The sequence below is a fragment of the Silurus meridionalis genome, chromosome 10 (genome assembly GCF_014805685.1).
Source record: "Silurus meridionalis isolate SWU-2019-XX chromosome 10, ASM1480568v1, whole genome shotgun sequence".
Lineage (NCBI taxonomy): Eukaryota > Metazoa > Chordata > Actinopteri > Siluriformes > Siluridae > Silurus > Silurus meridionalis.
In genome coordinates this window covers 8,261,463-8,286,595 of record NC_060893.1, presented here as the reverse complement: position 1 = coordinate 8,286,595, position 25,133 = coordinate 8,261,463, and the positions used below count along the sequence as shown (strand labels likewise).

General features: G+C 38.9%; 2 protein-coding genes and 3 non-coding genes across 8 annotated transcripts in view; all 5 read right to left on the bottom strand.

Annotated features, from left to right (window-relative positions):
- Positions 1-445: 445 nt before the first annotated feature.
- zgc:114188 (40S ribosomal protein S17-like) lies at positions 446-7,059 on the bottom strand. Its single transcript, XM_046860124.1, has 5 exons — positions 6,970-7,059; positions 6,190-6,341; positions 4,697-4,802; positions 1,605-1,670; positions 446-564 (listed from the first exon to the last, which is right to left on the bottom strand). Exons 1-5 carry the CDS (start codon positions 6,970-6,972, stop codon positions 487-489), a joined length of 405 nt encoding a protein of 134 aa, XP_046716080.1. The 5' UTR covers positions 6,973-7,059; the 3' UTR covers positions 446-486.
- On the bottom strand, positions 1,434-1,559 carry LOC124392998. The gene has a single exon (XR_006927271.1). It is a non-coding gene; the product is annotated as a small nucleolar RNA SNORA71 (small nucleolar RNA).
- LOC124392996 lies at positions 1,831-1,957 on the bottom strand. Its single transcript, XR_006927269.1, has one exon. It is a non-coding gene; the product is annotated as a small nucleolar RNA SNORA71 (small nucleolar RNA).
- On the bottom strand, positions 6,017-6,142 carry LOC124392997. Its single transcript, XR_006927270.1, has one exon. It is a non-coding gene; the product is annotated as a small nucleolar RNA SNORA71 (small nucleolar RNA).
- Positions 7,060-8,017: 958 nt separating the features above from the next.
- Positions 8,018-25,133, bottom strand: part of LOC124392360 (casein kinase I-like) — a 32,980-nt gene continuing 15,864 nt past the window's right edge. The window contains exons 5-14 of one of the 4 annotated variants that reach the window (XM_046859307.1): positions 20,673-20,824; positions 20,030-20,264; positions 19,814-19,899; positions 19,611-19,695; positions 18,413-18,561; positions 16,195-16,302; positions 14,857-14,967; positions 12,332-12,438; positions 12,050-12,073; positions 8,018-11,606 (exon numbers count right to left, since the gene is read on the bottom strand). In XM_046859307.1, coding sequence (XP_046715263.1) covers positions 11,552-11,606; positions 12,050-12,073; positions 12,332-12,438; positions 14,857-14,967; positions 16,195-16,302; positions 18,413-18,561; positions 19,611-19,695; positions 19,814-19,899; positions 20,030-20,264; positions 20,673-20,824 — 1,112 coding nt within the window. In that variant the 3' untranslated portion in view covers positions 8,018-11,551. The remainder of the gene's footprint in view (positions 11,607-12,049; positions 12,074-12,331; positions 12,439-14,856; positions 14,968-16,194; positions 16,303-18,412; positions 18,562-19,610; positions 19,696-19,813; positions 19,900-20,029; positions 20,265-20,672; positions 20,825-25,133) is intronic. The other 3 variants (XM_046859308.1, XM_046859309.1, XM_046859310.1) reach the window with 3 other exon arrangements.

Sequence of the window (25,133 nt, the reverse complement as noted above, 5' to 3'; positions counted from 1 at the left end):
ATGGGGAACTGCACAATATTTAGCAGGTGTGTTTAATGTTATGGCTTATTGCTGTACACAGATCAGGTCAGACATCAGTCTAATTAATAACAAGGTCAGTTGACCTCTGCTCTAATCACACCTGCACCATAGAACCAGTTTAACCTCCTGCTCAGAAACCTGAATTTAAAAACTTCATTCAAGGAAACCGATTGGATAAATTTTTTTTACCTTTTTAAAGCAAGGTATAAATGTGTACCACCAGAGTGTCTCCGTCTTCTGTAAGATGCAGAGGTGACTCTTTAATCCCAGAAACTTTAAGGCAGGCAGAACATCTCACACACTCATTAAAGTGAATTATTAGGGCCAAGTCCCCTTTCAGAGAAGTGTTTGTGGTGCATCGTTAGATTTCAGAGGAGACGTCACAGCGCAAGTCTAAAATAAACCAGCAAACAGACTCGAGCTCTTTGTTTTCCAGAGTTTTATTATGAGATATATTACAAACACCTAGACTCCTCGAGGGGTCTTGAAGTTCATGCCGACTGTTGGCTGGGTGACCTGCAGGTTTGACAGACTGCCGAAATCCTGCAAGACAAACACACAAAATTTGTAAACCACAACTTATGAAAAGGAATCAAGGAAATCCAGGTTCTGTCCAAGCCGCTTAAATTAAAAATAAGACATTTATTATCATAAATCCAAACGGTCCTGTAATCAGTAACTCCTGACTTAATTATCTTCTGTATCTCTCGGGTTAATCTGAAATATCAGATATATTGAGAGCACGATCAGAGTCGACAACAGGTCAATATTTAAGCTACAGGAGCCTGCAGAGGACATTAAAGGATTTCTAGTGCATTAATGCATACAAAATTTATTATAGACCACAGACTTATGCAATTTTATCTCGGTAACATGATTGACGTCAGATTTGTAGAGCAAACATCAGGACAGTGTCAAAAAAAATAAAATAAAAAATGATTACATGTACAAAGAACGGAGACGAGCCGAAAGAGGAGATACCCCCAATACTGCATGAGAACTACCAGCTACCAGTATGTTCGGTTCAGATTTAATTTCTGAACTACTAAATTGGACCTGGATATGGCTACCTGAATAAAATATTACTACATGAAGACATTTGGAAAACTAATACCAAGTGTTTCTATTTGATGTTCTCTGGAACTGAATTTTTTTAATTATGTTTCATAGTTAAGGTTTTTTCCTGCTGCCATACTTAAGTCAATAACTCGACTCCTGAACACAAAATGGTATCAGGGTGTGTAAATAGTCTGTGTGCTGAGGAGCTTCAGCTTCATTGTCAAAACACACACAACTGAGTAAATCCACAAGAGGCATTTTTCAAACATTTCCTTTGAAAATGGCATCCGAGGTCTTTATAGTCATTCAAAAAAAAAAAAAAGGTTAAGTAACGATGACGTGTGCAGACTATTTGTGTGAAAGATACAGGGTTTGGCAAGAACACGTTGTCTAGCAAACACGGGAAAGACTTTCAATTTTATCTTCCTGTAGTATCAATGACCTGGCAACCAGAAACCATGATCACTTTCGATACAGGGTCTCCCAGGACACCACTTCCTTTCATAAGCTGAAATTAAACATACCAGAAGCTTGAGCATCTCCTTGGTGTCAGGGTCCACCTCAATGATCTCCTGGTCCAGAGCAGAAACCTGTAGAGAGAAATATTACAATTTAGTGAAAATGAATTGCCTGCTAAAGACACTTGTTCGTTTTGACGAGATCAGGTTGAATCTTGTTGAGAGCAGGGAACGCAATAAATATCCAGGAGATATCAGGACTCCAGGAGCCTGACAGTAAAAAAAAAAAGTGTGTGTGAAAGATACAGGGTTTGACAGGAACAAAACAATCCTGCAAACACGGGAAAGACTTTCAGATTTCTTTTCCTGTAGTATCAATGACCTGGCAACCAGAGACCACGGTCACTTTCGATACAGGGTCTGCATTGGAGCTAAATTATTACACACACGTCCAACTGCAATTCTATAATCTGGGATTAGTTGCTCAACCGTGAGCGGATTTACTGACCATCTGCCTCGATACATGCATGATATCCAAACACCCAGCTAATACCAAAACCACTGTGTGTGCATCTCACGCCCTACATCTACAAGTAAATCATATGAAAATCAAAAGCCGCATCAACCACCACACATTTTCAATAATGCACAAGTCAATGATTTCTGGATATTTCTGCATAAAGAAATGGCACTGTACAATCAGCACATCACAACTGTGATCAAAGTTCTGCACTCGAAGAGAATCCATGCTTTCACACACTAGATTAATAAATATAAGCAGAAAATATGTGCTGACTATTATTGCCACTGTAATTACAAACTTTATCCAAAGAGATCTTCACTTCTACTCAGTGGTAGTTACAATTTATGCTGTTGCAACAGGAATAGAAATGGAGCTGAAATTCAGTCGTCGTCGTCTTTCGGTTTCTCCCATTAGGGGAGCTGAAATTCAGTAAAACTTGATATTCCTATAGGTTAATTAAAAAAATACACAAAATTTGAGACCGTGTCTCAAAAATATATAATAGTGATCTAGGTGGTGGTGGTGGGAGAATAAATAAATAAATAAAATGGATCCATGGGCAAATGCATTTACTCTGAGCAAACTGGGGTGTGATACAGATCACATCAGTGATATGTGATGTAGGACAATAAAAACAACCAAAAATCCACATCTTGGAATAAAATAAATAAATCGATATTTATCTATACCAACTTTCCCTTTCCTTGACTTTCCTGAAATCTGTTTTGCTAAATTATGCACCGATTATTCTCTAAGACTCCTGGGTATGTTAGGTCATGTCTCGACATTTTATATTTTCAAATTTAGTCGGAACGCATCTCCATCGTAAATCAGGGACTACATGTATTAAATAAAATGAACAGTCAGGATACTACTTTTAAAGCAGTGTCCAATAAAAAATGATTTTTACACATTACAGCATCCCAAGTCTTCACACTAAACATGTCCACTCAGCATCCAACTGGAGATGTTATTCTTTTCACTCAAACAAGACCAGGCTAAAGGGTTAAAATCCTAAATTGGACAGAACATTTATGTAGGCGAAAAAAAAAAACTAGCAAATAGCAAGCCTACAAGGCAAGTGAAACCAACATGCTTACTCATGTTTTGCCTGAAAACCCATAATGAGACCACTTGGCCCTTCCCCCATTATCCTTCAGTCGTCGATCCAAATGCATCGAAAGCCCTATTCGGACGGGACTGGTTTTACAGGGGGTCGTTAGAGAAATTTCTGTTTCACAGAGGTACTTTGTGATCTTAATCCCGTCCAAATCTGCCATGTCTGTCTTTTTCTCACACGACCTCTAAAAATTCCAGAGCAAATTACCTACTGTTTTTTTTAGCAAACTCGGCGCTCCTCTGAGAAATCTAATCCCGTCCGAATGCGAATGTCTGTGATTGACGAAATTTTTTTTTTCCAAAACACGTTTACTTGTGTGTTTTGGTCAACGTGAACTACCGTACTAACCCTAGCGTGCCGGTATTCAAATTTCTGCTTTCTGCGCACCAATAATGGATGTAGAGGTCTTGTGCAACGCCCACATGTAAAACACAGACACTCCTACCTCTGCAATAAACACGGAGATGTTAGTCCCGTCCGAATCCATACATGAAATGACAGACGTCGGCTGAAAAAAATTCTAACTCAAACGTCGTTTGGAAAACTAGTCCCGTCGGAATAGGGCTGAAGACGAATCTCAAAAACTAAGTTCAGGAAATTAGTAGTTTTGATTCAGAAAGTGTCCTTTACGATCAGCCACGAGTCCAACGGGTTCAATTTGGGTGCTGAAAGACTCAAGTTTGTGATTTAACTTAAAAACTACAGAATTAAATCTGTAAAGAATCAATGTTGGACATTGTGCACAATATCAGATATGTTCCACTTCAGAGTTTAAACCGAACCCAGTGCGCAGCCTGTTCTGTTTAAAAAACACGTCTATGCACAATAAAATCCACAATAAAACCACTATTCGCCTTGAGGTTTGGTTTTGAATGAGACCTGACTCAAAATACCGATGCACGAGACACCTCAAATCTACACGTGTCTCAATGTCATACTAAGACGAGAAGAAATGTCATACTAAGACGAGAGGATTTCTTCAACCACCACAAAGATAAATAACCAAACTTCAACCGAAACCATCTCCACTGCAACCGCCACTTTGTTCCTTTTGCTCATAACTGGTCCTAGCACAACTCTATATAAGTGAATAGAGTATCATTCTTTTTCCCCAATGATTAAGAACCTGAATGCCCTGATAAATGATCTGCCATGATCAAGACAATAAAATGTAACTTAGAAGCAGATGAATAAGGCCGCATTTACATTTGGTTATCTATATGGATTATCTAGACGTCTAAATCCATGTCTTCCTGATCTTTAACAGGTAGCGCATGTGGTCTGTGAACGACACGCTCAATGGTCATGATTTTTCGATACCTTGATAAATTCCATGCATAAAAATTCACATTAACACGTGATAAAGCAATAATATTTCCCGCTGTCATCACAGAAGCATTTGACTACACGTATAAACATCTGTGATCTAGAGTCAAGACGCACAAATCAACCAGGTGTAAAAAAAGACGTAAAAACGATCCAGTGGGGCAAAAAAAACTAACAAAAAAAACATACCTCTGGGACATAGTTGTCCCTCCTCTCACGCTCCTCCTCCTGCAGCTTGATGGAGATGCCTCTGACTGGCCCTCTCTGGATACGTTTCATCAGATGGGTCACATACCTGCACAGTAACAATACAGTGTTTCATTTCTTCATTCATCTTCAAGAGCAGTTTAGGTGCAAACTCAAAAAGTCAAATATGTATCAACATGTAATTTAGACTTTATAACGCTTTCTTTGAGCTTTTCTTGGTACATTAGCATTAGAAATGTGGTCAGAAAACATCTCAACTGAACAGAGTTTTTATTCAGGGGGAAAAAGAAACGTTAATTTGAAAGTGTTTATGGTTTTGGTCAGTTGAAAAGCTCAGCTCCTCATTAGATCAGTGGTCCCCAACCTTTTTTGCGCCACGGACCGGTTTAATGTCAGACAAGATTTTCACGGACCGGCCTTTAAGTAGAGGCGGATAAATAAACTTTCTTTCGGCTTCTCCCGTTAGGGGTTGCCACAGCGGATCCTCCGCACGTTTGATTTGGCACGTTTTACGCTGGATGCCCTTCCTAACGCAACCCTCCCCAATTTATCCGGGCTTGGGACCGGCACTGAGAGTGGCTGGGGATGGTTCCCTGACCGGGAATCGAACCCGGGTCGCAGCGGTGGGAGCGCTGCATCTTAACCACTAGACAACCAGGGGACCATTAGTAGAGGCGGATAAATAAAACAATAAAATGATACGACCGGCATAAAAACTGGTATTTTCTAAATATAATAATCATGAATCCACTGTGCTGTTTTTTGTTTATTTTGTCAGCTTGGGGGTTTCGTTTTTAGATTTAGCTGTAATGTATTAAGTGTTAGCGGCCGGAGCAGCCCCTTTAAGAAGGTAGCGGATGGAGGTAAGACGTGACCAAGGCAAACATCTTGACATGCATCCAGAGTGAGTCATAGACAGATGTGGTGGAGAGAATCCGGTAATTTTCCTAAATAAATAATCGTTTAGAATCATAAATAAAACAGAAATAATGCAAGTTATGCATTCTTTCCGCCGTGCGCCCCGGTACCACTTGACCCACGGACCGGTGCCGGTCCGCAGCCCGGGGGTTGTGGACCACTGTTTTAGATGAGTAGTTCTCAAAGTGGGCTTTATAAATCCTAGAGATCTCTTTCAAACATTGATGCAAATCAAACCATGAGTTTTTATAGACAGACGATTGAATAGGATTCGTTCGGACAAATTTGACCAAACAAAATGAATACATTCGACACGTTTTGAAATTTATCATAAAGTCAAAGATCCCGGTCAGGGAGGAAAAGCAGGTACATCACGATGACGTGTGTGTGAAAGATACAGGGTTTGACAAGAACACGGTGTCCAGCAAACACGGGAAAGACTTTCAGTTTTCTCTCCCTGTAGTATCAATGACCTGGCAACCAGAAACCACGGTCACTTTCGATACAGGGACTTGTCAATACAGAGACACTCGTGACACCGGGGACCGATCTCTCACCCAGCGATCTTGTTGCGGAGCTTCTTGCTGGGGATGATGGCGATCTCCTCACACACACGCTTGTTGGTGTGGAAGTCATTGCCCAGACGGGTGTAGTACTTCTCGATGATGACCCGAGCGGCCTTCTTCACCGTCTTTGTCCTGACGCGGCCCTACGGACAGTAAACGGGTGCAGCCGTCCATCAGAAAACACAGAAGAAGAAAAACCATCATCAAACAACAGTCGTACACTAGTATCCAGGAAGTGAACTGAACTAATTCTGCAGCCATTTGGTGTCACTCTACAGTTACATGCTTTTAAAACATGCTAGAAACACATTTAGAGGATTTTTAAAAGCAGTGACAAAATGATTAATTGTATAATTCATAGCTAATAATGTAGCTACTTACAAGGTGTTAACCAACAAGGGATAATTTTACAGCTTCCTGTTAAACTAAAACCGGTTTTTAAATAAATACCACAAACTAGAAAATACAACAAAAAAATTAACAATAAGAAAATTCTTCAAAACAATGAAGCACGTATAACAGAGTGCCTCCCATTTCTCCTCCATGTTCGCTAACAGTAGAAGAAACAGGGACCGTCTTTCCTGCGACGGGACTGACGCGATTACATTATTTTATTTTCATTACAATTAAACCCGACACACTTTTAATATTCACCAATCCGAACACCAAAACGCTTTCCCTAAACGATTAAATACCTAACAGCGTTCCAGTGTGCAGATTCACAGAGGATTAAAGCAGATTTTAGCGACAGCAAAAACGTCAAGTACCCACCATGTTGGATTAGGTTAGCCGAAGAGAGCCTGAAAGAGCAGCACCGGAAGTTTAAAGCACAGACCGGAAACACTATCGGGAACGTACTGCCACCTTCTGGCCAGGAGACACGTCCTTTTTTTTTTTGGATGACACTTTTTTTTCTTTCATCCCTGTTCTGCAATGATAGTTATTTTACTAAATAAATAAATAAAATCGAGATAAATGTATCAAACTTTACTATATATACACTCGATGTCCATTTTAATAGGAACACCCGTCGAAAAGTGTAATAAAATATTACTTTAATTTTTTTTTTTTTTTAACTTAAGTACATGTAAAGCTACCGGTTGTAAAATCTACTCAAGTAAAAGTAAAACGCAGCTTTAATTTTAACAAATTTACTGAATAAAATGTTTTTAAGAGCTGGAGTAGGGGAATGTAGTGTAGTACAAAAAGGACAGTGCTGGAGGAAGTACTCAAAACATGTAGTTGAGTTAAAGTAGAGATAAAAATTTGACTCCAGTAAAAGTAAAAGTGCTCCCTTTACACTTTCACTTGAGTAAAAGTACAAAAGTATTTGCCTTCAAATGTACTTTAGGTATCCAAAGTGCTCTGATTTATTACAGCTATAATGTTCCTATTATCATTTTTTTTGGCACAAGACTGTTTGCTTTATCATCTCAGTTTATGTGAAAAGACTCTAATATTACTTTTAGCACATCAGTCTATTAATAGAATGATATGAATGAGTCAAACACTGATATCTATTAAAATGATAATTGATTTAAACAGTAAAGATTTAAACAGATCATACTGTAATATACTTATATAAAAACCACACTATATATACCCTTATTCAGTTATATGTACATATTACTACACCTTCTGTATAACCTCATACCCTTATTTATTACACTGCCACTTGTAAATAAAATATCTATGCACTTCTGGTTAGATGCTAACTGCATTTCATTGGCTCTGTACATGTACCCTGCACAATGACAATAAAGTTTAATCTAATCTAATCTAATTTAAATTCAAACACAAAAACGACTCAGATGCCAGGTGAAGGGTAAGAGAGATCATTTTTTATTTTACATTTAAAAAAGGGTCCAAATTTGAGCTACCCCTCTGGTTGGAAGGAATAAAAAGTATTTATTGGTGCCTCTGAAAAATGGCCATTACACAGAGAGGCTGTCTGTCTTTCTGAACACAAAACTTTCCAAAAAAAAACAAAAACAAAAAAACCCCCAAAACAAAAATAAATAAAAAATCCAAAACAACAAACTAATGGATTCTTCTCATCTGGAGCCCTTTAGCACAGGTAAAGCATAAGAATAAAAATTTGAGATGACATTCAACAATTTTAAACACACAACATTAATAATACATTTCGAGGAGTCAGTTTTTATCCAGACACACATTAAGCCCTGATAGCACTGTACATGAACAAAGCTTCTTGTTAGAAATTCTCATTAAAAGCATTTAGTCCAAGACGAAATCAAAAGTGTGTGTTTTCTTTTCATGTATCCGAATCAAAGCAGAGTCAAAATCAAACCATCAAACAATTAAATATCTTACACAATTTACAACACAGATTCTGACTGATTTTAACATGGTTTTAATAGTGGTTTCAGTTCCATCATATGTGTGGGTTTGAAGATTAAACAAAAGAATGTACTATCTGAATATTAATCTCTCAAGCTAAATCTGCAATAATCAGTTTTTTATGTGATGTGATACAATGATTTATTTCAGGTTATTTCTTTATTTTATTTACTTAGTTTCATAAAAAGCTTTTCTTTTCATTTTTCCTTTCCTTCAATAAGGCATAATGTGTGAACAGGGAACCAGAGCATGGTTTAAGACTGTAGCGTTGAGTAGATTATGCATAAGGAACGATCTCTCTAAATGTGTACAGCTTGTCTGTATGTGAGCACATTATCGCAATTCACCTGGGAATTAAACAGTGTAAGTAAACAAGCGTGGATTTGTGGACGAGACATTAATCATGATAAATGTTGATGGTGCTGGAATCAGTGATAGGGAAGAAAAAAAATCCAAATGCCCCAATGAACCAGTGTTTATATGACTCGAAGCAGATACTGACTTGGGGACGAAGGCACTGATCCTTCCTGCCCCACAAAAACAAAACAAAAATCAACATCAAATGTAAAGGTAAAACGCTTCAATTAATAATAATATAAGCTCAAACAAATTCTGATCAGTTTCAATATCAACCATACACGACTAAATTAAACACACGGGATGGGAAATCCAGTCCTACGTCCCCTAGTCTCTTTATATGAAGACGTCCAGCTAATACAATGATTTCAACACTGGTTCAGTCAGTGTCCAAACTTAAAGTCATAACTTAAATGATTATGCACAAATAATCATTATACATATATATACATATATTTTTTTGCTTGTTTGTTTTGTTGTTTTTTTTTACCATATATGGCTAATTTAGGAGAAAAGCACAGATTCAGTCATTCACCCCACCAGGAGGTGCTGTTGAGACCTCAATGTTCTCCAAATAAAAGAAATCGAAATTTTCACAAATATTCACAATCAAGAAAATTACAAATAAAGTGACCACATACACTCATATGCACTGTCAATGCACAAACACACCATCAAATTGTTTCCATTTGAGGCATCAATCATTAAATACAAAATAAATGTTTGTTTTGTTTAAGAAACAAAAAAAATCCATCATTCAGGCCGCAATTATAATCCATATTCAAATACAAAAAGCAAACAAAAAAAAAAAAAAGGAAAAAAAGAAACTTACAGTACAATGTTTTGCAATAGAATTAATGCTATAAACAGGCAGCTGTTTGTTAGATTACTCATGAAAAAAATAAAAATAATCACCTAAACAAAATCTAGCTTGAGGACTGAAGCGGAAATACAAAGCAAAAAACAAGGGAAGAAAATCCAGTATGTGATGCATATAAAAGGTTCATTAAGCTTTCGCTCAAACGATCAAGTATGTCAGGGTGCAACAATCTTAAACACTGTTTTACCAAATACCCAACAGCTCACTAGCATCATGGGGATTAAGACAAATGCTCTTTACATTTAATAAAGATTCAGTGTAATTAGTTGCAGGTAAATCACATGCCATGTTATGACTGGCTTGCAGTCCATCTCAGAGTTCATACAGGTAGAACATGAGCATGTCCAACCCTCCATCCGTCTGGTATTGTTCACCAGGAATATTCATTTGAATGATCTGGCTAACGTGAATGCAGCTCTGTACTCAAGGCATTATCATCAGCAGGGGACATGAAAGAGCTGACAATCAGAATGAGAAATTCCTTCCTCCTAACTGCACAATCCCACGTTACAAAAACCATCAATATACATAAACCTACTGTAACATTTAAACAATTGGCCTCGTCTTCTGTATCTTATTTATCTTATTTGAAAATTTGAAACAAAAAAAAATAGAAAGGAACGATTGGTGATAAAGAATTGGAACTTTTAAGACTTTGGGAATGAGTATTGCACATTCAAAGCTAAAAGTGTTTATATAACCGTACATAGCAAATGTGCTCTGCAAGCTGAAACATGAGTGGTGCTGGATTTGGGCTTTCTCACGTACAGTACGCCCCCTGCTGGAAATGTATTAAGAGAAGCCATGGATTGGATCATGCAAACTACAATACGATTAAATACATGAAATATGGCTTTTGGTTACCTAATCAAACATGCCACAAATACCTTCAGGATAAATACTTCAATATATTGAGTAAAATTCTTTTTTTTTCTTCTTTAGATTTTGGTCTTGGGGGACAAAATCCTTCGCAAGCTTGTCATCTTTGCAAAACCACTTTAGATCAATACGCGTATACATACCGTACGTATGTATTGCACTTTGACATGCAATTATATTTGTCTCCAGTGTAACACGTTTGTTTCATCGGGACCGTTATTGTGGTGTGGAGTTTCGAACTTCGCGTTGAATGAGTTATTCGGTGACGACGCTGTGCTTATGTGTTGACGGGATGAATACAGTAAACGGACATTTATATTCAAACTGGCACAGAATGTGTAGAAGAAAACGTGGAAGTAATCTGTGCTATCGAGTCCAGGTACCACCAAGTGATGAATTTCTCTCTGTCCAAAAAGCAGGTGGATGAAATAAACAAAAGAGGAAAAACCAAAACAAAACAGAAAACAGGCCAAGCAAGAGAAGATCATTGAAATGACTTAACAGTTGAGGGAAAAGTTTCAATGTTCATAGCAAAATACAACCGTTCATGGGGAAAAAAAAAAAAATTAATAATAAGAATTCAGCATGACTGTCCTCTACTGACTAGATTTTCATTGGGACAAGCAAATGTCCGTTAAAAACATCAAAATACATAAATAAAGAAAGATCAGAATGAAGAAGCAAATGAAAAGAGTGCAAAAGGGGAGACAGTCTCGTCCAGGTGCCTCTGGACTGTAAAGAAGCTTTAACATTCTTGCAGGGCCACTGTGTGTACTGTGTGTATAAGCCTTGAACATTTTCCAGCTGTAAATATGTGTCTCCGTGGACAGGCTCACATCAGCAGTGCAGTGAAAGAAAGGAGAGGAAGATTTTGGCTCATTTGTGCCTCGGGGAACTCTTCTTCCTTTTACGCTTGAAAAAGCAGCAGCACCTGAGGGGGGAGGATGGGAAGGAAAAAAAAAAAAAAGATCAAAATTAATTGTCAAGGTCACACCCAATATCTATTACAATTTACAAGAAAGGACATCAGTGAAGGTTGTCGCGTGAAACACACACGAAAAACAAAACACCCCAAAGCACAAGACGAGAACAACATGGCCATTAGTAAGACAATGTATAGACATGCTGTTGAGAAAGAAACATGGCACGGTGTCAGACGACTTCTGGGCTGCTGTCTAGAACACCGAATATGGAGATGTTAACTCAAGACCAAATAGTAATCAATATAGTTAGCTAGTGAGAGACAAGACACCCTGTCCATCCAGTTTGATAGTACTGCATTATGTAAAGAATTAGCTCACTAAGTCAGCACTAGTGTTTCCCCCTGTGTGCCCGTCCCTGAACTGGGATGAGTACAGGGAAAGGGAGACTCACCACAAGTTGAGCATTTTCACGCAGCTACAGAAAGCGTAGAGAGAGAGATAGAGATTAATACTGTACACACAAACAGGTGAAGTGAAACTACATGCAATACACATACACACAAGGCAAGAGCACAAAGTACAAATAGATGATGAATGGTGCAAAAGAGAAACAACAAAGAAATCATGAAGGGAAGACCGCAAGAACAAAGGTGTCGCAGCAGGAAGTTGAGAAAAAGACGAGGCACGAATACAGCAGAGAAGGAGGGGGAAAAAAGTAATAAAAAACACGCACTTGGCCTCATCCACGACGTCCACTTCGGCCTGCGTCGTTATTGGTGCATTAGAATGGGCTACCAGAGGGTCGTCTGCATTCAGCTCTCCGTTGGTAGAGCTGATCACCTGCAACACAAATCGTGTTCATCCAGATAGCAAGAAAACTTTGGAAAAAAACTTTTTTTTTTTAAGAAGTCAAATAACATTTTATTGAATTCGGGATTGAAAATAGTTGTCACAAATGTGTCCAAATCCATCGCTTCCACTAGCGTTCAAATTTCTTTTTAATTCTAATCTACCTTGCAATTTTTCTTGACCCTTTCTGGTAATTTGAAAGATTTTGGAACTTTTTTCCGCAGTATTGTTTTGGTTGATCGGAACCGAGTGCATTTATATTTTACTTTCCAAAAGTTGCCACAGCAACTCAAAATTACCTCCGGATCTTTTCGTCTACGTGACGGAGTGTAACTGCATCAAGTATTTCCGATATAATACTTTAGTGCCTCTAGAAATATACACAAACTACACAGACACACTGCACAATGACTCATTAGTACAAAAATAGAATTAAAGTAGAAGTTCTTCTCAATCACTGGTACTGTTCACATGCAGTATGCTCACGCACACACACATATCTATGATTAGGCACAAAACAGACGTTTTTGTATCTCTGCCCAACCATAACCATTCTCCTACTGATATAACCCATGTCTCTCCTCTGCACATGTCCAAACCATCTCAATCTTGCCTCCCTCACCTTGTCTCCAAAACGTCCTACATGCGCTGTCCCTCTAATAAACTCATTTCTAATTCTGTCCATCATCGCCACTCCCAACAAAAACCTCAACATCTTCAGCTCTGCTACCTTCAGCTCCACCTCCTGTCTTTTACTCAATGCAACCGTCTCTAAACCATACATCACAAGTCTCACCACAGTTCTATAAACTTTCCCTTTCACTCTCGCAGATACTCTATCACAAATCACTCCTGCTATCACTCTTCTCCACCCACTCCACCATGCCTGCACTCTTTTCTTCACTTCTCTAACACACTCTCCTTTACTTTGCACTCATAATTGCATATATAATGACAGGTAATTCTTATCAAAACTACATTTCCAGTGTCTGCTCTCACATTCCTTACATTTCAACCTCATATTTATCACATCTCCCTGATAATTATCGCACTCTGCTTCGTTTAATGTTTACTCTTGCTGTTTTACAGTCTGTGCACCTTGGTCAGGTTGTAAAGTCACTATATAGGTCCTATGACAATTGTGTTTGATATGCAAATGAATTGACATGCAAATTAATAATTCACTATATATTTCTGAAAGCGCCATTGGTTCAGCTTTTACAAGTTAGGGTACTGTTTAACAGCTGAACATAGACAGTAAAATTCCCAGCAGTTAGCTATTATTTATTGTAAGAAATAGTGAGGACTAGGGGTGTAACGATACACGTATTCATACAATTTTTCGGTACAGGGCTTTCAGAATGCAATCCTTTTTACACGTGGAACATATTTAAAATCTGAGTTTCCTCAGGAACGTATTAAGTGACGGACTACAACTTTGTTTAGTCTCCACCTTGCACTTTGAGCACATTTTTTTAATTATTAGCTTTTAAAACCTACAAAACGATGCTAGGGGTATAAAAAAGAAACCAGAGTTTGCGTAGTGTCACTGTGACTCCTCACTCTGTACCGGAAATAACATTTGTTTCGTGCATGCTAGCGTTAGCTGCTAACCAGGAAGTGGCTAGCAGCTAAGGCTAGTGCTATACGTTTTATGTCTAGCTTCGAAAATTTCTCTTAAATGGAGAAAATCCTGGCAATTCCACATATCAAGGGAGTAAATGAATGAAGGTTGAAAGGAATGAAGACATTTGTTAAAGTCTGCTGAAATAAGTAGATCCTATCTTTAGAAAATTAAAGTATAAACACACACTTACATACACTGTATTGCCCAAATAGAGTCTAACAAATGTAAACTATATACTTACATTTTTCCATTTATTTAATTTTTTTAAATCAATGTAATTGATTTTAACCAATTTAACCAAATTTTCACATTTTCCAAATTTAACCAAATTTTCAACCAATGTATCCAAAAAACAAAAACAAAAAGACAAGCAATTTCACGTTTTGCATTTCTTCCCCCTGACCGTACCGTGAATTTTGTGTACCGTTACACCCCTAGTAAGGACCAGTAGTCATCGCTCCTTGAACTCTTCATGACTGTAAAGGTGCAGCAATGTTCTTAAACCATTTTTTAGCAATATATTTGTCCTTAACAAATTCAACAATTTATTATTCCACACAGATTATCTTTGTCATGGTTTTAGATGTACAGCATATATTTGTGTACTCCATGCAAGTTCTCCCATGAATAACACCGGTGTGCATTCATGAGAAGTGTAACAAACTGCTCTGCTAGTTGCAAGGGAAAAGGGGTGAAATTAAAAGAAAATAAGCAGCAATGCTTTAGCTGTGTGGTGTGGCAGGAATGAGGTGAGGGCCAGTGCGTGCAGATCCTCGCTTTACCTGTGCAGAGCCCCCATGCCGGTCAGATGCCATATATGAGCTCAGGTATGACAGGTTGGTGTGCCGATGAGGCTGAGTGTCCCATGCTCCCCTGTGCTCCGAGCTGACCGTCTTACCCCCACAAAGCACCAAGACCACAGCAAAAAGGGAAAGAGAGAGAGAGAGAGAGAGAGAGAGAGAGAGAGAGAGAGAGAGAGAGAGGGGCGAATGGCCATGCATTGCACATAAACAGCACAAAATAAACAGACAAAGAGGACAGCAGCAGAACAGAGAAGTGTTAGACATGTGAATGTGATGCAAGCAGTGAGGTAAGGAGTGTGTAGAGCAAAACACACACACACACACACACACACACACACACACACACACACACACACACACACACACACACACACACACACAAGCAGAAAAGAAGTTAAAATAACTCCAACTGACATGAAAAGAACAGAAAAGGCATAGGCTAGTGCCATGTGTCTGGACCACCTGCAAGTGAGCTCAAGAGCATTTTCCAAATAATTATGCAAACAGCCAATATTCAGCATGATTCATATCTCCTTTCTGCCATTCTCTCAAGCCAAAAAAAAAAAAAAAAAAATCCCCAACGAAACAAAACAAAATAAAAACCAAAGCTGTGCTTCAGGAAAATTACCCATCTACTCTTGTAGTGTTAGCATTTTCCAAGGCTAAAGCTAGTCTGTTGTACTGCAGGGGGGTTTAAATGGGAGCCTTTGTCTGTTTGGACAAATTGTTCATCCATTTGTGATACGCACAAAGCCCATGGAGACAGAGGACGGCTGCTTATTGTGATGAATAAACACAAGCCAAGAAAACACGGCTTCTATTTCGTCGTCACTCGTAATCTCTTGAAATACACCACTATATTTTGCTTTTCTGAGGGGTTGCATTCGAAAAAAAAATATTTCAGTATGATTATGATCAGGGAAGTCAATAACTAACCAAAACTAGATGAGCAATTCGAGATGCTTCCTGACTATAGGCTCAACTACAGCACTGGGTGCAGTCAGAGATCAGCGTCAGGAGTAGCACCACTCCAACTCAGCCAATGAAGCCCGAGCAGCCCAGCAAATCAGGATGCAGTGGTGCCGCTGGAGGCCGGGGGGTGGGGCTGGAGCTTTTCCAGGATGGAAATTAATTTAGCTCTCCAAGGCTATCTTCCTGATTCCACTGCTCATTGTTTCACTCTCTCTCATCAACTCTCGCTATACCTTCAATGCAGCGCACACCTAACACGGCCCTACAAACTAATATAACTCAGTTTCAAACAAATCTCTTCAAATTTTCAATGGCTTTTTAAAATACTACTCTGATGATTTGTACCTGGTTCCGCAGCGGCTGATGTTGTGAAGGTCGTTCTCTGTTGGCGTGGGATTCTCTAGTGATAGCCGAGGCTCCTGAATCCACATGAACTGACCCGACTGGTGTCGGCTAGGAGGCAAACAGAAATGCAGGAGAAGTTCAGATGCTACAAGACCAAAATTTACAACTTTAAAAAGATATCAACTAAAAAAGGAACTACAGACCAACTATTAATCAAATTAAAATTGTATTTGTCACATACACATTCATACAGAGTACGACATGTAGTGAAATGCATTTTTTTTTACGACTGTCCAAATGAAAAATAGAAATACAATATACAAAATAAAAAACAAAGTAAGGTAAAAATTAATATAATAAAGTATAATAAAAGATTAGTCTAACTATAAAGAATAAAAATAAGGTTAATATATATACACACACGCACACACAATATTGCCAAAAGTAAGTCAACTGGTCATAAGTATGGTATGTGATTTTTGACCATTGCATTGCATCCCTCCACTCTTCTGGGAAGATGTTCCACTAGTTTTTGGAGTGTGCTTGTGAATATTTGTGTTAATCAGCCACCATGGTGTTACGAAAGGCATGTACTGATGTAGGTAAGAAGGCCTGGGGTCCTGGCAGCTTTCACATTCATCCCAAAGGTGTTCAGTAGGGATGAGATCAGAGCTTTATAGCAGGTTACTCAAGATCTTCATCTCCAAAGCATCTAAACCAGATCTTCAAGGAGCTCACGTGTGCACAGGGGCATTGCCATGCTGGAACTAGTTTGGGTTTCCAAGTTCAGGGAATGCAAAATGTTATTAGAGCGCATCTAAAGACGTCCTGTACAATTGAGTGCAAATCTCTTAAATAGGACCTGCCTGACAAAGTAAAGTAGACCAAAAGATCCTCAAAAGCTGGACAGCATGCAGAGATCCAAGGAAATTCAGAAACAAATGAGAAAGAAATTAATTGGGATCGATCAGTCTGGAAAAGGTTGTAAAGCCATTTCTAAAGCTTTGGGACTCCTGCAAACAGCAGTGAGAGCCATTATTCACAAATGGCAAAAACATGGAACAGTGGAGAACCTTTCCAGGAGTGGCCAGCCAAACAAAATGACTCCAAGAGCACAGCGACGACTCATACAAGAGGTCACAAAAGACCCCACAACAACATCCAAAGAGCTGCAGGCCTCACTTCCCCTAGTTAAGGTCAGTGTTCATGACTCCACCATAAGAAAGAGACTAGGCAAAAATGGTCTGCATGGCAGAGTTCCAAGATAAAAACCGCTGCTGAGCAAAAAGAACATAAAGGCTCTTCTCAGTTTTGCCAGGAAACATCTTGATGATCCCCAAGACTTTTGGGAAAATACTCTGTGGACTGATGAGACAAAAGTTGAACTTTTTGGAAAGTGTGTGTCCCCCATTACGTCTGGAGTAAAAGTAACACTGCATTTCAGAAAAAGAACATCATACCAATAGTAAAATAAGGTGGTGGTATTGTGATGGTCTGGGGCTGTTTTGCTGCTTCAGGACCTGGAAGACTTGCTGTGATAAATGGAACCATGATTTCTGCTGTTTATCAAAAAATCCTGAAGGAGAATGTCCGGCCATCTGTTTGTAACCTCAAGCTGAAGCAAACTTTGGTTCTGCAGCAGGACAATGATCCAAAACACACCAGCAAGTCCACCTCTGAATGGCTGAAGAAAAACAAAATAAAGAATTTGGAGTGGCCTAGTCAAAGTTCTGACCTGAATCCTATTGAGATTCTGTCGCATGACTTTAAAAAGTTCCAATGTGGCTGAATTACAACAATTCTGCATAGATGAGTGACGCTTGATTGCTGTTGTTGCTGCTAAGGGCGGCCCAACCAGTTATTAGGTTTAGGGGACAAAGACGTCTTCACAAAGGGCCGTGTAGTTTTGTATTTAGTTTTCCCTAAATAATAAAAACCTTCCTTTAAAAACTGCATGTTGTGTTCACTTTTGTTATCTTTTACTAATCTTTATATTAGTTTGATGATCTTAAACATTGAAGTGTGACAAACATGCAAAAAAAAAAAAGAAATCAGGAAGGTTAAGAAATCACATACACTAGAAAAAAAGAAATTATATTTATACACACACACACAAATGAAACAGTAAGGGATGGATGTGTGTATGACGAATATTGAGAGTACAGATTAAAATGTTCCAGTGTATTAATACCTGTGATACTTTACAGTAAATACTCACAATCTGTCTGCCAACCCAGTCATATGTGTAGTCGAACGTATATCCTTTCCTTTCGAATAGTTCAGTGAAGAGAGTCCTCAGATACTCATAATCTGGCTTCTCAAAGAAATCTAACCGCCGTACGTAGCGCAAATACGTCGCCATCTCCTCTACAAATATATATATATAAAAAAACATAGGAGAATAATCAATGCACGTTCACAAAACTGACAACACTGTACATCATTATCATTTTAATAAACCGTAATATCCGTCTGACTATAGTTTCATACAATTGGACTAGAGGTAGCTTAGTGGTTATGATGGTGGTCTTTGGATCAGATGGTTTTAAACTCAAATCCCATCACCACTAAGCTGTAACTGCTGGGCCCATAAGAAAGGCCCTCAACTGCTCATTTCTTTGAATGAGATCATTATAAGTCGCCCTGAATAAGGCATCTGCCACATGCTGTAAATGTAAATCTAATACAATGAAACAGTCTGACTGTTCTCTAGAAATCTTCTTAATGCATCTAGTGAACACTTTCAAAATATTAAGAGTTTCATTATTATGCCTTACATGGGGATAGAAGACTTACAGCTTACACTGAACAGGCATAACATTATGACCGGTGAAGTGAATCATACTGATTATCTCTTTATCATGACACCTGTTAGTTGATGGGAAACATTATACAGCAAGTGAACATTTTGTCATCAAAGTTGATGTGTTAGAAGGAAAAATGGGCGAGCGTAAGGATTTGAGCGAATTTGAAAAGGACCAAATTGTGATGGCTGGACGACCGGGGGCAGAGCATCTCCAAAACTCCCGGTCTGTTCCCAGTCTGCAGTGGTCAGTATACATCAAAATTGCTCCAAGGAAGGAACTGTGGTGAATCAGCAACAGAGTCATGGGTCAAGGATCATTGAAGCACATGGGGAGCGAAGGCTGGTCAATGTGGTTCGATCCAACAGACGAGCTACAGGAGCTCCCCCTTTCGGCGCACCAACACAATATTAGGCAGGTGGTCAAAATGTTATGCCTGATCAGTGTATATTAAGTTTACAGAATGCACTTAGAATGTAAATCATTGAGTTCGCACCACACTTTGAACACTGAGCTATTCCTTTACAGGAATATGCAATTAAATTAAAATCGGTGCGTGATTGTTTTAGCGGTGTGTTTTAGCATTTAGCTCTGATAAAAGTTCAGTCGTACCTGGAAAGTTCTCACAGAGAACCTCAATGGGAGTGTTTCGTTTGGTGTCTCCAATTTTTTGATACCGTTCTTTCAATGTGTCTGCCTGTTGAACACGGAGAAAAGCATTCTGTCTTTATCCCAACAGACTAATGAAAGATACGCCTTAGTCAAGAAAGACAGGAAATAAAGGCCAGGGAAATGATGCCACCAGTCAGACTCACTTTCAGCCCCTGCCATGGGAGACTACCTCTCAAGAAGTACATAAACATGTGGCCAAGTGCTTCTAGGTCATCCCGTCGACTTTGCTCTTAAAAAAAGATAATTAAAGCAAAGTAAGTGATGATCACATTTAGCGCACTGAAATAATACTCAAGGCCGGTGTGTATAAACCCATTTAGCTTTGGATGTCATGTGTTTGTGTGTGCGTCTGCACGTACCTTTTCCCAAATGTGTGTTGATGGACATGTAACGTGCCGTGCCAGTCAGGCTCTTGTGTTCTCTGTATGGTATGTGTTTTTTTGTCTCTGGGTCGATGTATTCTTTTGCAAGACCAAAGTCAATTATGTGGATGATGTGCTCTTTTTTACTGCCCTGTCGCCCGATTAGGAAGTTTTCCGGCTTCACGTCCCGATAGATGAGGTTTTTTGAGTGAACGTATTCCATCCGAGATATCTGCACGAAAAAAATATTTTTAATAGCCAACAATTTACATTTGGTCCACCTGAACTAACTATCAATGTTAAATTTGAGGTTACTGTAGTAAGTTTTTCAAGTTCATACAAAAATTTACAGAAAAAAAACCCTAGATCACTATGATGATCATGAGCAGGTGCATAGACAAGTGACAGCAAGATCCTCATTTTCGTTTTTTCCCCTTCATTAACACGTCTGATTCAACTCGTCAGCTGATTAACAGACCCTTCACAAGAAGAATCAGGTGTGTTGGAAAACCATAAAAAAAAAAAAAAAAAAAAGAAAAAGTCCCAAACTGGAAATCCACTTGTGCAGTCAGGTATGAGTCATGTTGTAAACCTCTCAAAAGGACAGACTTGTTCAGCAGTTAGTGAAAGCCGTGCTTACCAGCTGAATTGCAATCATGAGGACAGTCTTCAAGGAGAATGTTCGGTCACACAGGTCAAACAAGTCCTCCAGACTGGGACCTAGCAGCTCCAGAACCATTGCATTATACTTCCCACAGGGGCCAAAGTAGTACACCTGCGGTAACCCTTCCACTGAGAGAACAAAACAGCGAGTTAGTATCTTTTATTAACCAACACAGAGTAAACAATATAAAAAAGTGAGAATTTGATGGCTTAATTAACAACTTCTTGTACAATAAAAACAAAACTCTTTTACGCTCCTGCAACATATTCATTTTAAAAAGCACGTTTTAGAGACTCAGTTTAAGACTCCCTTCCAATTATTGGTCAAGACCAGAGTATAAATCAAGACAAAGCAAAGATTACATGGAGTTACTGATGCATCTTATGAAAGTATTGGCTGATAGTTGATGATAAGCCACATATCTTGGTTCTGCATTTGCTGCCAGCAGCTCACTTACACAAACACTGAACAAAGTGAAGTGAAGCAGAAAAGAAATCTCCAAAGAAATTAGAAAGGGCAAGTTGAAGGCTGGTAGGAAGGTTGTAGCTCAGTGGTTAAGGCGTTACACTCTGGATCGGAGGATCATAGGTTCAAATCCCAGCACCATCAAGCTGCTACTGCTGGGCCCTTGAGCAAGGCCCTCAATCCTCAACTGCTCAGTTGTAAGTCGCTCTGTAAAAAGGCGTTTGCTAAATACCATAAATGTAAATGAAAGCAAAGAGGAAACTGGCTTTCAGCTATGGTGCACCAGAAGAAAGAAGCTGCTATGCAACCCGATACCGAGCTTTCTTTACTATTTCTACTCGGTCATCTCTTTCAGTGAATAACGCAACAGTGCTATCAGTAGGGGATATTAATATTATAATACATTCCCTTTGTCAAAGAAAAAGATAAATATATAGAAATGTCAGTATGAATTTCACAACAATAATGTAATTACACAGAGATATACAGTATATAAGCACCATTTTCCTTATTCCAAAAGCCTAACCCTAGATGTGATATAAATATTTCTGTAATGAATAATACCAGAAGAAAAGGTGTAAGAAAAAAGCGATACGCGTGAGTATTGCGATATTGTACTGTTTAGTTTCACAATTTTTTTTATTTAAATATCGATATTGCATTTAAGTTTATATCCCAACCGCTAGTTAGACAGCAGTCTTCTTATCTCTGTACTCAAACAGTGACAGGAAGTACTAGCATAAGGACATGCTACTAATGTTAGTAACCGTTTCCTGGGGGAGCTGCTGTAAATAAGATTAGGGGTATAACCTCCGGAAGTAATAGCAGCGTTGACTGAATATGTTTTTGTTTGCGTGTTATTTGTTATGTTAAAACGGCATTAAAAAGCTCAGGAACGGCATGTTCAGTTTATGGATACACTTTGTGGCAGACTACGTGTGGACGCGCATATGGTGGTGTGCTCTTAATGACAGTTTTCCACTTATTCCTGAAATAAGAAATATCCCAATATATAGCCTTGCTTACAATATCGCAAAATATTGTATCGCAACCCCTGTATCGTGATACGTATCGGGTCGCCAGATTCTTGCTGATACACCAGGAGCAGTGAACATTGAAAAAAATAATTAACTCCCTTAGTATTAGCTATGTACCTAAATCATTTTTAACTACCAGCCAACAACCATTGATTAAAATACATTGACCCACACCCGCTGTAAAAAATAAAGATATTCTATACATATTGATCAACCGAGCCTTCTATCACCAAGATCCGATAAAACGCTGTAGCTCAGCAGCTGAGCTCATATTTGCCCAGGAAATACACTCATATCACTCAGGGATTAAGCATCATCACAGTCCTGAATCAGCTTTGGTTAAATGAAACACTACTGGCTTTTGATCAGGATTGCTGCATTTTGCTTGTAAATTATATACAGTCCAATCAATCATTACTCTGCAGATCACAATCATTGAAAAGACTAAATAAGAAAGATTGCACGGGTTGAAGGAACAGCTCTAATCTTGGTCAGATTCGACAACTGCAACTATGAAATCTTTCAAGGTATTACCTTTCATTATTATGCTGATACACAGCTGTATGCGTCACCAAAACCAGATGACATGACAGAATGTGTAAAGTACATTACACAGTTAGTGCTGAGTCCTTCTTAAATCCTACAAGACAGAAGTACTTCTGAGTCCAAAGGCAGCTGGAAATAGGATTTCCAATTCTGTGGCAACTCTTAATGGTTTTTCATTTACATCATTCGCAGCAGTAACAGACCTCTGTGTAATTCTTGATGCACGTCTCTCAGTTAAAACTCATGCAGATAATACAACCAATATTGCTAAAGCTACAAAATATAATGTTAATACGAGAAAGAAAAAAAAAAATACTTAATGCATTTCTTTCACCCGGGCATTAATGACAAGTTTATGGTTAGATTTACGGTTGGATGTTTAACTGCTCCATCTACTGCATTTATATAGTACTGTGGTGCTGGTGGCGCCTCGACAATGTATTGAGCAACTCGGAGCAGGATGTATGACCTGTCTAATGCATGTCAAAGGGAGTCGGGACTGATTAAAGGACTTGTCAGGACTAAAATCATTTAGTGGGTAACACATGTTCAAAAATGCTTCAGAAACATGACCGGAACGAGCGGGCCTTTACTCTTAAATGCTGACTCACTGTTTTACGAATCTCTAACGGCTAGCTGCAGCGACTGCATATCATTGTACTTCAGCATTAATCATGAAAAGAGTTTAGCAGGCTCTCCATGAATCACTGCACGCCGCCTTTGAGGAAAACACAACCCATCCCACACCGGGCTTCAACCTTTCGCTCGGCCATGTTTCATGTACATCTAGAAAATGACTGACACTAGAGTGGGAGTTATTTTAAGCATGTGTATAAGCATTAAGCTAAATATGATTAACATTTCCACATCACATTACAGATTTGGTTTGTGCATATTTTAAGTATCAAATGAACGGCGAGAGAAAACATTTAAGTCCAAGTCCATTTTAGATGATCCGCTCATTAATGCAATGAAAGCGAGATGGAATCTTTCTCCCATGAGGAAAAATCTCTCTCCCCTGAATATCAAGTAATGTCTTTAGTGTATTATATCCAATGCTGATCACTGTGAACACAAGGGAAAAATGAGAAAGAGAATTTCTCAGCTACAAACAGAAACACACACACAGCCCACTCACTTCCCTCAAAACCACTGCTCACGTATCTGCCATGACTCACTAAAGCAGTGGGAAAAACAAGAAGCAGTGGAGATTAAAAGAGTGGAGACATGGGTGAATAAACAGAAAGGCAAAAGTCCTACACCCGCAGCATGGGAATAACGCGGTTAGACTCTGTGTGCGTGTCTCTCTCGTGTTCGTCCACAGTGCCAGATGGCATGATAAGTCCCTGGGTGTCCAGGCTCCACCCAACACACGTATACACCGCTAATCACAGATTTAGCACAGTTTGCTAGCTATTGAGTTTCACCAACATTTCAAACGAAGTATTTGAACAAGTATTGACGCCAGAGTGTTATTCTTATATTTCGGCACTTTGAAACACCAAGATTATTATGCCGTTCTACAAGTCAGTAATGTCGGCTGAAAACCTTGGTGTGTTTGCCAACAGACAAATAAGAGAAACTGGTTATTTTTATCCTGCAAATACAAGAAAGCTACTTAAGTGCTACTGAAACACCTACACTGGAGTCCTGTAGTGTGTAGATGGTGAGTTGCTATGTTGTGTTTTGCTGGGACAGGTGAAGAAGAACAACTTCTACAGGGGAGCACCTCTTACCATTCTAGAACATTCTAGATTAATCAGTATACAAGCGCTCATGCGCTATACGAACAAAAGCACTGGGACACATGACTTGTCTAGCCATATGTGGATCTTCCCCAAACTTTATTACCACAAAGTTGGAGGCACACAATTGTGTAGGACATTTTTGGATGTGGTAGAATTAAAATGTGTTTCTTTAACATGAACTAGGAGACCCAAACCTGACAATGCCAGTTCCAGCATGACAATGCCCCTGTGCACAAAGCCAGCTCCATGAAGCTATGGGTAACGTGTTGAAGTGGAAGATCTCGAGTAGCCCGATATACAGTAGAGCTCTGAACTCAACCCTACACCGACTCCTCTCCCTACATCAGTGCCTGACTTCACTGAGCCACACTCAAATCTAGTGGAGTTTCTTCCCAAAATAGTGGAGGTTACAGTTACAGCAAATGGGGACTAAATATGGAACGGGATGTCCAAAAAACACAAACAAATCGTATGCAATGAATAAAATCAAGCCAGGTCTTCAGTAATTGGCCACATCAAACATCTGAATAGGGGAAATGTAACCTTGGCAAAAAAAAAAAAGCATCTCAGAAAGGACTAAAAGAATGAAAAACGCTTATTCATAACCATTGTGCCTATGCCCAATGTAGCCTCAGACACCC

Coding starts and splice junctions, on each gene's coding strand:
- zgc:114188 (XM_046860124.1), bottom strand. Junction 4,803..6,189: donor CTCCGCAACAAGATCGCTGG/GTGAGAGATCGG, acceptor GTTACTGTGCAG/GTATGTGACCCATCTGATGA. Junction 565..1,604: donor AGGAGATGCTCAAGCTTCTG/GTATGTTTAATT, acceptor TTTGTCTTGCAG/GATTTCGGCAGTCTGTCAAA.